Below are 12,289 nucleotides of genomic sequence, written 5' to 3'. Positions count from 1 at the left end.
ATTCATATTTCATTCGTAGAATATGAATTAAGCAGACAAATTCCCACATTTTTATCCAATACTAGCACAGCTTGCGAACAGCATATGACCAAATTAAAAATAATAAAAAACATGTGCGCCATGATTTACCAGGGATCTGATTGACTGTGATTTTTTTTTCATCATTTTCAGTCGACAGCATGTTGCAAATTAGCTTCCTCCTGAGATCGATAAAAACGAGTGGATTTTGCTGAATATATTCATCAAAATAACACGTTTAGACTACTTGTGTCGCATAGAAGATATTATTGGAAAGAAAATGTTTGACTTGACTTCCACTTTAAGGAAGTGTTTGGACCTTTTGGACATGTGGGCGGAACACGATGACAATTTTTGATGATTTGATGAAACAGACGGACCATGTTAAATTGCCTAGCTACTGAGTTTTTACGCTGGTGTGTGGGCGGAGCGTGGCGGCAAAGTTTGGTTCGAAGAGAGCACGCCGAATCTAAGCAGACTTCTCAGGGAATTTATCCCATGGCTACCAAATTTGAACCAGGTGTCGCGGACAGATGGACCACACTAAATTGCCAAGCATTTGACTTTTCATGGTGGTTTGTGGGCGGAACATGGTGTCAAATTTGATGATTCACCATAAAATCGGAAGCGCTATTAACTCTGCTCCTGTCATGTCGACACAGACTACTCTCCGCGAATTGCTACCAAATTTATACCAGGTACTACACAGATGGACCGTACTAAATTGCCAATCGAATATGTTTTCTTTGTGTGTGGGCAGAGCATGGCAGCAAAGTTTGCTGATTAGACATAAAAATAAATAAATAAATAAATAAAATAAAATAATACCGCAGCTTCTGTCGTATTTGAACAGAGATTGTAATTGCTACCAAGTTTGAAATTGATTTACCAGACAGATGGGCAATGCTTAACGGTAAAGTTTTTGAGTTTCCATTATGGTATTTGGCCAGGACAAGTTGACAAATTTGGAGAATTCCTCAAACAAAGATAAGCTATAAAAACTCGGCTAAACCGATTTTTCCAAGGCAGTTTGTCCAATTGTTTGAATTTTCACCACAATGTGTGGGTGGAGCATGGTGCCAAAGCTTGACGATATAAAACTATAAATGATATTAAACTCTAATAATTCCGTTTAATTCATTGCTTCTTTGAGAAAATGGCGAATAAAGTTCCAGGCTTATGAATCCGGAGTATGGAGGTTAAAAAAAAAACAAAAAAACACCTGGATTATTCTACAGAGGTTTGCGTCTAGTGCCTATCCAGTTGAAACCACGTACTTGCTGTGAAGAAGTGATTGCATGTGTGATTGTTCGCGCGTTACCGCGGCAACCAGGCCACAGATGCCTGATCTCGTTGCAATGTGAGAAGTGACCTCCAGAAATCGTTCTTTTCCCCTCGGAATCAATCAAGGTAAAAATATGGATTTAACCTAAACAAGTGTTGAGATTATTTTTCTACATTTCAAACACTGATAATCTGGTGGTGTGTGTTGAAGTTTTTATGGTCACGGTGGGCCGGCTGTGTGCATGTGATTGTGTGTGTGTGTCTGCGTGTGTGTGTGCGTGTGTGTGTGTGTGACAGCACGCAAAGCTGATAATCTCCAAACCAATTAGAAATGTGAGCTTTGGATGCGCGCCAGTCAAATGGTCGACACCGCTCTGATTAGCTCAGATTTACTCTGCACAAATCCACCGTCAAAACCACCCGTCCGCCCTCCCCCTCTCCCACCAACTAGCTGTCTCTCTGTGTGAAGCAGTGTCATCTCCACTCTTTGTGACCCCACACATCCATCCGTTATCATGTCGCGCTGTCCAAATGTCAGGCCAGGGCTCAATAACCACCAAACTGAACACGCTGCTCTTTTTTGACCACTTTAGAGTGCCCGCTCCACTGACTTTTTATATAAAAGTCATCTTTACTTATTTATTAACTTATGCAGGTTTGGTTTTTGCAGTTCAGTGGTGGAATATGGTGTCGTTTCCTATTAAAATGGTTAAATATTTAAAATATTAAAAAAATATATATATTTAGTAGTGCCCAGAGATGGGCATTCTGTCCCAGGACGGAATGGTTGGAGGACTAGAAGGAGAGACTAAGCAAGGCCGGCAGTGGGTCTCCGTCCATCCCTTTAATGGTGCCCGGGTATAGAATACCGCGTGTATAGAATTCAAATATTTGCAAAATGAAATTTTGTAACGCTGTGGCGTGTACTGGCCCTTTAACTGAGAGTTCAACTGAGAGTGATAGCAATAGCAAGACCGAGAGAGTGATAAAGAGAGTGAGAGTGAATGAGAGAGAGAAAGAGCGAGAGTCAGCAAGAGAGTGAGTGAGAGAGTGGGGAAGTGGACAAAAACTAGGAAGCCATATACGCGGCTATGTGAAGAAGCAATTGAGAGCCAAAATAAGCAAAGTGATCAAGTGCAATTAATACAGACATTGTGCAACCATGGTCCAAGCTCATCTGTGAATTGGCCTTGTGTGACAACTGATAAAGGTTACAGTTGGCTTTGTATTTATAATGGCTTACGGCGTTGTTTGGGAGGAAAGAAAAGTCTCCCGACATCCATAATATGGATACCTCATTTAATATCGTGGAAACTCGCTGCTGTTCGAACGAAGCGGGTAATGTGGTCAGTATGTGTCTGCATGTGAGTGTGTAAGCATGACATACATGCTTTCGTGTTGCTTGCTCCTCACCTGTCTGAGGCTCCACTGAGAAGTACGGTTGTCCCTGCAGGATGCTGTACACCAACCGGGCGCTGTTTCCGTATGTGGGGTCATCGGCATCGGTGGCCGTTACCTGCATCACCGACGTACCTGTCAAACACAAACACAGTCGGCTTCTGTCACCAAAAATGACTTCTTCTGCACAGCCAGGCCACAAGAGCCGCTTGGGCATCTTTGTATGGCGAGCACGTCCATCAACGCACAGCGTGGAGACCGCTCTGGCGTCTTTGTCAGTCTGCATGCTGCTGTGTTAGCGCCTCGCTGCTACACAGACCGTCCGCGGTGTTCCAACCTCACCAAGAAATGAAAGGATTTGGATTCCAAGCAGAAAGGACGTGACGACAGGGACTTGAAACCTTACTTTGAAACCTTAACTCAGGCTTGAAACCCCGATGTCAAGCCTGTGAAACCTAGTCTGAAACCCTGAATTGAAAGCCTCATTTGAAGCCATAACCCTACTTTAAATCCTAACCAGAAATCATAACCCTGGATTAAAACATTACTCTCAAAATTCCAATTTAAAAACCCAACTTTAGTTTGAAAGAAAACCCTAATTTAAAATCTGAATGTTTATTGGATGAAAAACCAGAAGGATGGTTGAAACCCTACTTTCAAGCCTCAATTTAAAACCCTAACCCTTCTTTGAAACCATAACCCTGGTTTAGAATCCTAATTTAAAATGATTGCGCTATCTTAAAACCATTTTGAAGTCCTAATTTGAAATCCTAACCTTGTTTCAAACCCCATGCTACTTTAAAACCTTAATCATTGTTTGAAACCAAAACTCAAGACTTGAAACACCGAATTGAACCCTTCATTTGAGATCCAAAATCTTGTTTGAAAACGTAATTTAAAACCCTAAACCTGTTTTGAAACCCTAATCGAAACCTTAATTGCAAACCCTGCCTTGAAAGAGTTGCTTTAAACCCTAAAGCAAAACTAACTGTCTTGTGACCCTACTTTTAAAATCTTAACAAGGCGTACTTTTAAACACTAACCTTGGCTTCAAAATGCCCTAACCTCCTGCTCATACCTGACTCAAGTCTTCAAGTTTCACGTGATTGGACGATCTTGAAATGGAATCGCTCAAACGTCCTCTCTGAGCGTCTTTCTTTGGAATGACCGTCCGCAATTTCAGCGGCGCTAAGAGTCCCCGTGACCACAACCAATCTGGGCCGGAGAGTCTATCAATATCGGAAGCTCTTAGTCAGGAGAGGCCCAGGAGCTTGTCGGGAGTTTGATTCCTTTTAATGTATGGGCTAATGGTGCGGTCATGTAGCCACGCTTCCTGTGCTCGGGTTTCCGTGACAATCGATCACTCTGAAGAAGAATGACCATGATGAGCTTCGGCAAGGACTTCATTAGGACACGCCACTCACTTGCTCACTTTCGGATGTTGACTTTTGGACTAGTTTGACTTGACTGGATAGAAGAGTAGCATTACAATTTTAAACATACTGTTGTTGTTACAACCGCAAAAATATATATATTTTTTTTTTTACAGTCAACTGCAGCTGTCACTATTGGATATTTTTAGAATTCAATATTTCACCGATTATTCCACTGATTAATCAAATATTGGATGGAATTTTATTTACTCACCGACGTTGGACATCTCGGGCACCCTGGCGTAGTAGGGCCCGTGCAGGAACTCCGGCGGGTTGTCATTGATGTCCTGCACCTTGACGATGAACTCGGAGGGCGGCTCCAGAGGTTTGTTGGTGTCTCGGGCCACCGCTTGCGCCGTTAGCGTGTACTGAGCCTGCTCCTCGCGGTCCAGCGTCTTGGTGGCGTGGATGTTGCCCGTCTTGTCGTCGATGACGAAGATGGTTCCCGCGCCTTCGCCCGACAGGATGTACTTGATATTGCCGTTGCCCGAGTCCACGTCGGAGTGGAGCTGGGTGAGACGGAGAGCAACAAAATCATGTCAGGATTCAAGTAGAAGATGGTCCACCACCAGTCCTGGAATATTTGATGCTTTAATTTAGATCTTCAGCATAAAATACAAAAATGTTTATTCCGAAAAAAAAAAAATGCACATTTTAATTGTTTTATTTGAAACAACTTCTAAAGATGGACAAAAGCTTTTTAATTTTTTATATATATTGTTAATAAGTGAGAGATGAAATGGTCTGTTATCCAACAAGTGGCAAATGTTCTCTATTGAATGAAACTCTTGTTCTTTTACAAGCGCTGGCGCGTGAAATATGACGCTCGCTACATGTCATCTCACTCGTTGCCGTTTTGATTGATTCTGTTGTTGTTGAGATGCGGAGCCACCAATCACCAACAATTCCCCATTACACCAAATCTTGATGAGGAAACGAGGCTCTGAGTGAAGGCCCCGTTAACGCTTCAATATAATAATACCACTGAAAACAACAATACTATTAAATTAGGAACTAACCTTGAAATAATTCTAAATATACAATAAAATGCAACCATATTTTAGTCAGAATTATAAGGACAATATTATTATTAACATTACTATTATAATTTTATTATTTGTATTTCAATATAATAATCATTGTATATCACTAATATTCGGTTCAAATGAAATGGTCATAAATTAGGTTTTGTAATATGAATTTAAAATTAATTAGAAATATTTAAATAAAATCAAAATAACATATGACATAATTATTGCCGTATAATCACAAACTTTTTTTTAAGTCCAGTTTGTTTCTTTTCTTTCAGGCAACTTATATAAGCCTGATCCTACAAAACTGAAAATTCTTACAGTGACTCTCTTGTGGATAAAAATGCAATACTCAACATCGATTCAATTACAAAAATCATTATATATGGCAAAATGCAAACCTCTGAGTAAAATCAAATACCCAGAAGAAGAAATTATTGTCATATAAATCACCACAACATATATCTGCCAGATGTTATTGTGGCCGTAAAACCTGAAATCAATGACGAGAATGGATTTAGCCCCCTCTTGTTGTCAGTGGCGCAACTCACCCTTCCCACCAGAACTGGATCTGGTCCGGTGTACTCCTCAATGACAAAGAATTGATTCCAGACCCAACCTCTTTTGGACCTGTGCAGCACTTGACCCTCCTTGCCCACCCGGGGCCGGTGTCTGTGCAACGATGTGTGACCTGCACACACAAACACGCACACACACGCATTGTGTTGAGTCTACAACGAAAGCACAACAACACAAAATGTTTTTTTTTCGAGGGTGTTCTTTTCCAATTGGGATTAGTGCCAAGTTGTGTGGGGGATGCGGGAAATCACGTCAATGGAAATCCCACTTGGACGTCAGAGTGAGAAAGTGTGTGTGGGTGGTGCTTTTCATAACCTAATGTAGCCTATTGTGAACAAATCTGCTGTTTTAACGGCAAAATAATGGCAAAGTACCTCCGTTTATCATTTTAATTGCGACATGTAGCTATTTAAGCTAAACATAATGTTTTCTTTGGTACACTGTATGTAGCAATTACGTTTTTAAATAATCCATGTTAAAAATGAATATGCTCATAGCCAATGTAACCTTTTTTAAGGCCCGACTATTTACTACATCTTTACTGGGGAGCTGAGATTGTCTGCCCCCAAAGCATGCAGCATTTATTTTTTGTTCAAGTATTGGTGGCTGGCATTAGCATCCTTTACGAGTACTTTTAGCCAGCCTGATACGATACTTGGTATCAGTATACTCACCACTCCCTAATATACATATATATGGCGTTATTGTGGCACTGTTGGAAAATTTTCATTTTAACCAATGGTCTACCATCCCCACCTGCATGTCTGTGTCTGTGGGAGTGATGTCCCAAGGAATTGTATCCTCTCCTGCTCGCTGTTGCCAGGCTACAAAGGGCGCAGAGTCCCGCTAACACCAGGAACACCCTCAGCATCATCATCGTCATCATCATCATCAAGTCCAACCTCCTCTCTTTCTGATTCCTCTCAGTGGAGCTCAGCCCCCACTGAGGTGACTTCCTGTTTGGCGAGGGGAATGTTGGGGGTGCGATTTCACACGTGCCAATCTTCTTCGTGCTTCTCCTCCAATCCTCCAAGCCTGGAAGCAAACAAAATGCTGGAATTATTGATGATGCTTGGAGTAAAGGAATCTTTACGCCTGATGTTCAGCAGCCTTGTAATGGGACTCGTCTTTAATTAGCCAGTCAAGGCCATCTGTAAATTAATTAGCTTGAATTCATTTGGACAGAGATGAGTCCACTCATGTGAAAATGGTGGGAAACATGATGTCGGTTTCTGTTTACATGCTTTTATTTAAAAAGACCATCAATCACTGTGTAATATGACAAGAGGAAGAATGTGGATGTCAGTACTACAAGAGCAAAGACAACAGCCCCCACTTCTTTTTATTCTAAATAACAGTCAAAAAGAATCTTGCATGATATGAAGGAGTGAAATGCTAAAATGGAAAGAAAACCATTTAACCATGACAAAAAAAGCAGAGGCCCCCCCCTTCTTTTTTTGGGGGTTTTCTCACAGGAATAAAGTTGCATTTGAGGAGATTATATTTTTTTAGGGGGTTGCGTTCAAGGGATCAAATCAAATATTTCACATTTTGTGTTTATAAAATGTTTGTTTTAATTTAAAAAAGATACATGCATCACGTGATTTACTGCAAGAAATAGAGATCCGTTGTGCTGATGATGGAGCGAGTTGCTTGGAGTTGTGATCCGTTACGGCCAACAGAGAAAAACAACGAGAATTTAATGGAGGTCTGTGTGTCTTTTAAAGACGCTACAATGTGTATAAGACATTTGATGATTTAGGTCAAAACCAAATGAGAAAAAGTAGTTTAGCCTAAAACTCCAATTAAAAAAACAACTTAAAAACTTTTCTGGTTAAAATTAGGGCCAAAATTGAACAGGAAAAAAAAATCTGACGCATATAATAACGTTTTTAAAGAAAATAAATATACAGAAAATGTACTGCATTATTTTAAAGTTGAAATTTAACAAGAAAAACTAACATTCAAAAATCCCTTTAAAACTTATACTTTACCTACCTTATGATGAGAGTGTGCTTTTTTTCGAAGGGCTTACCCTATCCGATTTTATACTTGTGATATCGTTATCTTTATATTCAAGTGCAACTCCAACTAAAAATTTATCCAAATCAAGTGCTACACCACTACCAAGTGCTGGAGATATATTGAATTATCTGTAATTCTATCGCGAGACGATAGATGACGTTACATTGGGAAGATCAGACATTATAGACTGCTGCTCACGTGACAACAAAGAAGTGCAAAATTAGGCTGACTATGACAGATTGTATTTGGCTGTCATGGCAGACTGTAAATCCTCCAAAACGTTCACTTTAGAGGTTTAGCAATTTAATGAAAGTTTGTTGTACCCTTGTAAATTCATGTTGAGCAGTTTTACAGCATCGTTTGCGTCCGTAAGTGCCCTTGATGTTCACTCACTCATTGCCCAAGAAACTTTCCGTCCATTGGGGTTTTTGGGTCATTTCATTGGACCCCGCTTGATCACATGACCAGCCAAGCAGGAAGCACTGACAATTAATCCCACGGAGGCTCATCGAGTGGCTAATTATGCCTGACACTTGATTGATGGGACTTGTAGGAGACTTGTGTTTTTAGTGGGGAATAACCTTGAAAGCAAGATGACGAGAGAAGTGGCACTCTTAATATCAATTTCCAAACTTTTTATGCTCCCGCCAGCCAGGCATGTCAAGAGCAGGTGAGCCATTTGAGCCCAAACCTCACGTAACCTCAATACGTTTGGATTCACTTACGAAATAAACAAACAAAATATGTTTACATGCAATCTCCTGAAAATATTAGACATGTTAAAGTATTAATGCTACGCTGAACGGAAACAAAAGGATGATACCGCTGGAATACAGTTGGAATTTTATGAGAAAAACGTAACTGCTAGTTTAAAATAGTCGAAAAATAAACATTTTTGGTCGTTGCACAATGTGTAATTAAAAGAAAATTCTTCTCATGTGACAAGAATGTTTTCATTTTATTTTGAGTAAACCCCCCCAAAATAAATAGCTAAATAAATAAATATAATTCTCCATTAGACTTTATATTAAAAATGTATTATTTTCTTACAATGGACTTGAGTTTTAGATATACATATATTTTTTATGCAATATTTTTCATACATTTTTTGCCTTAATTGTTTTTGCGAGGCACATCTAATGGCCTTGTTTGAAAGTGCAGTGTACTAAAAAAAAAAGTCCCTCTTATATATGCTTTTTGAATATGTTCCACTGAAAAAGACATTTGAATATAAAAGAAATAATGGCATTTTATCATGTAGTATCAATTAAACACCAGCACTGTGCGTACATTTGAATAAAATAAGTGTTTCTAGTGAACCAAATTTCGATTCCAAGTAATGTATTAGAGACCACACTGTTTAAGAATTCCAAAACCTCCCAACTTATTTTAATGGCGGCACACTTGTGCAGAATCTCAGCAGGCTGTCAAAAAGTGTCACCAGTGTGTCGCCGTTTATTAAGCGTCAACCTAATTCAACAAGTCCAGCATAAATTGAATTTATAGGGAAAAAAAGAACATTGCAGCAGCGTCTCATTTTGCTTGACTGCGCTCATCTGTTATTCTGCAACAATGTGCCACTCTGATAGAGAAACAGGATATTTTATGTGAAGGGGGACCGGCGACGACATGAGTGAGAACTCGCTAAATGTAAAACTTGATAACGGACACTATTGATTTAATTTGTCTTCTTTGAGGACGAAAACATGACAGGAGCATCTTGTCACAGATTTTGGTACAAGCTGGTTTCACTTAGCAATGTGAAATTTGGTACACGGCTGTCATGAGTAGACCCACAAAAAAGTCACAGGAAGCCATAGAAAAACATAGGAATCATTTGTAAATTCATCCCTGGAAAAGCAGTTGCCATTAACAGCATGAAATTTGGAAGACATGAGACGTGAGAAGACGCACCAAACAAGTCTCAAGAAGCCATTTTGGAAAAGAATCAGGAAGTCTGCCATTTTGTGTATTTCTATGAATCTTTAAAAGACAAACACTTCCTATCGAAACAATTAAAAAAATTGAAGCCAGTTGAACTTGGCAGCATGGAATTTAAGAGGCTTCTCTATCATCAGGGGACCCACATAAAAGTGCCGTCTGAAAAGTTATAGGAAGCCTGCCATTTTGCTTTGAAGCCATTTGGGGCCATTTTCTAAAAGTCCTTCGATTAGTGAACTTCATACAAAATTTGGAGCATTTGTACTAGACAGGTGGACAACTCTAAATTGTGAATAATATCCCAAGTTGCCATGGCATATGGGCCGAGCATGACTGCAAAATTTGATGACTTGCCATAAAACAAAACTTTGTGTCACCTCTCAAATTCCGCGTGGGGGGTGCGCGAGGGCTCATTCGTTTAATTTACCATTTTGATGTATTTATTTCCTCCTCAGACTTGGCCAGAGGTGTAAGACAGCTGGCTGTGCAGCAAACGAGATAACGACTCCCTCGGGTGAGTAAGCCCTTTTTCACCCGCCCACTTCCTGTGTTGAACGCATGACTCAAGAGTCGCATTAGAACAATAGACAAAGTGTGTGTGTACGCGTTAGTGTATATTTATAAATGTGTATGTGTGTGTCCCTCGGGTGGCAGGAGTCACGAGTTGGCCGAGACGTTTGTGATTCATTTGCTAACATTAGGCTGCGTGCTACTTGGGGAGTTTTCAGGGGGGTTCAAGAGGGTGTAGCGGCGGGGTTGCGACCTTGCTAACCGACACCACATGTGTCCGAACAAAGCTGGAAATTCACACGCCACTGTTTAAGTGGCACGATTATATTTCAGGGTCAAGTGCAGAGATTGCCACAAGTGTGCTGCACCCCAAGTGTCAAATTAAAGGCGTCATGGCGACCTGGTTTAATAAATACATATTTACTCTAGGTTAAGAATTAAAAAAATAAATCAGAAAAACAGAACTACATTGCATTGCACTACTTCTTTCAATGGAAATTGTGCTGCTCCATCTGGTCCGTGTACCTTGGCACTCTGTTGATATACTATACATAGAGATGGCCTTCATCTCCATAAGACAGTGATAGTAGTCATTCTTAGAAGAGGATTAAAAATATAGGACTCTTGAGTATATAGTTATATTATCTGTCTACATGTGTTGATCCACCATTTGTGTTCAAATATCCACCATTTAATGGCCTACAGGGGCATGCAGGTATATACAAGTTTTGTTAGCCAGTCTATGGCGTTTTGCATGATAGAGAATTTAGAGTGTTGTTCACTAACTACCAAACTGATGCTTGTTGTGAAGTTCACTGCCAACATTTAACAACGTGCATATGTCAAAGTCAAAACGACAAAAAAAAAACCCACTTAAGGCACTTGTAACTCAAGGCACCGCTGTAATATTTGGCTCCTTATTGGCATAATTAAATCTTGTGATCTAGTGCAGGGACCCGTGGCGTGCAAGTGACCATCTGGTTGAATAACTAAGCATTTAAATTTGGTGAATAACAAGCATTTTTTCCTCATTAAGATTTTGAGTACAGAGTTGGGGCGCACCATTTGTGCCGGCATGTTGAAAGAGGTGCATTTCTTAAAAAGACAACAGAAATGCAAATCTTTCTCGTCACCATTTCCTGATCCACGTACGAACTCTGACTCAAACCTCAGAGCTCCTCACCAGATGTGAGCTCTATTTCCTCCTGTGTTTATCCCAGGGATGAAATACAAACAAAAACATAACAAGGTCATGTGAGGTTTATAATGAGATTTTCTGTTACTGTAGGGGGTGGGGGGAATTACTTTCTAAAACAAATCTCCTGTGCTTGTCTATACGGTTGGAAATGCAAAAAGCTGCAGAATTAGTTTGGGTTTTCTATCTACAGTACTTGTACTTGTTTTGATCGGACATGAAGTGAGAAGGCGGAAAAAATGTGAGAGCGATGGGAAAGTTTGTGGTCCCTTACAGAGCAGGATGGGAGCAGACATGCTTTGCGTCACTCTTCCGGTTCGCATACATAATTGAATATGTCATCATCCTGCAACCAATTAGAGGAAGGACCCAATTGTTTTCATTCTCATCTTCTCATATCCTCATTAAATGTTTTCATAATCTAATTTCCATCACATTTTGATTTAGTCGTTACCACATTCTTATTTCATTCCATTATTTGAATTTCCTCAGGTTTTATCATGTCCCCATGCCTCATTATCACATTTTTTAATATCCTCTCATGCTCCCATTGTCTAATTTTTGCTTTACAGTCTCATTTTGTCCAAGTCGCATTTTAACCGTATCCTCTAGCTTCCTCGAAATATCAAATTGTCATTTTCTCCTTCTTGTGTACAGAATTATAATTTCCTCACATAGTAATTTTCTCATCATAGTCTCATTTTCCATTGTCTTTAATATATTCATGTTCTCATTTTAATCTCTCAAAAAAATAACCTCATGATCTTATATTGTCATTCTCATCTCTTCTTATATTTTCATTTGATCATGTCCCTCATTTTCCAATTTCTCATTATGCAAAATAACAATAATTTTCTCGAATTCTCATATACTTC

General features: G+C 39.7%; 2 protein-coding genes across 10 annotated transcripts in view; one reads left to right on the top strand and one right to left on the bottom strand.

Annotated features, from left to right (window-relative positions):
- cdh11 (cadherin 11, type 2, OB-cadherin (osteoblast)) overlaps positions 1 to 12,289 on the bottom strand; it is a 70,237-nt gene that overhangs the window by 16,177 nt on the left and 41,771 nt on the right. The window contains exons 3-6 of the mRNA XM_088304293.1: positions 6,500 to 6,778; positions 5,716 to 5,855; positions 4,348 to 4,642; positions 2,716 to 2,835 (exon numbers count right to left, since the gene is read on the bottom strand). Of these exons, the coding sequence (XP_088160419.1) occupies positions 2,716 to 2,835; positions 4,348 to 4,642; positions 5,716 to 5,855; positions 6,500 to 6,635 (691 nt within the window). The 5' untranslated portion in view covers positions 6,636 to 6,778. The remainder of the gene's footprint in view (positions 1 to 2,715; positions 2,836 to 4,347; positions 4,643 to 5,715; positions 5,856 to 6,499; positions 6,779 to 12,289) is intronic.
- LOC148329963 (uncharacterized) overlaps positions 8,372 to 12,289 on the top strand; it is a 269,796-nt gene continuing 265,878 nt past the window's right edge. For 8 of the 9 annotated variants that reach the window (XM_088304302.1, XM_088304299.1, XM_088304300.1 and 5 more), the window contains exons 1-2: positions 8,378 to 8,438; positions 10,165 to 10,223. In XM_088304302.1, the coding sequence (XP_088160428.1) occupies positions 8,407 to 8,438; positions 10,165 to 10,223 (91 nt within the window). In that variant the 5' untranslated portion in view covers positions 8,378 to 8,406. Of the gene's footprint in view, positions 8,439 to 10,164; positions 10,224 to 12,289 lie in introns of all 9 variants that reach the window. The other variant, XR_015845018.1, reaches the window with a different exon arrangement.

This window comes from Idiotropiscis lumnitzeri, chromosome 9 (genome assembly GCF_059441095.1).
Source record: "Idiotropiscis lumnitzeri isolate Australia: NSW breed Sydney's pygmy pipehorse chromosome 9, RoL_Ilum_1.0, whole genome shotgun sequence".
Lineage (NCBI taxonomy): Eukaryota > Metazoa > Chordata > Actinopteri > Syngnathiformes > Syngnathidae > Idiotropiscis > Idiotropiscis lumnitzeri.
This window is presented reverse-complemented; position numbering and strand designations above follow the sequence as displayed.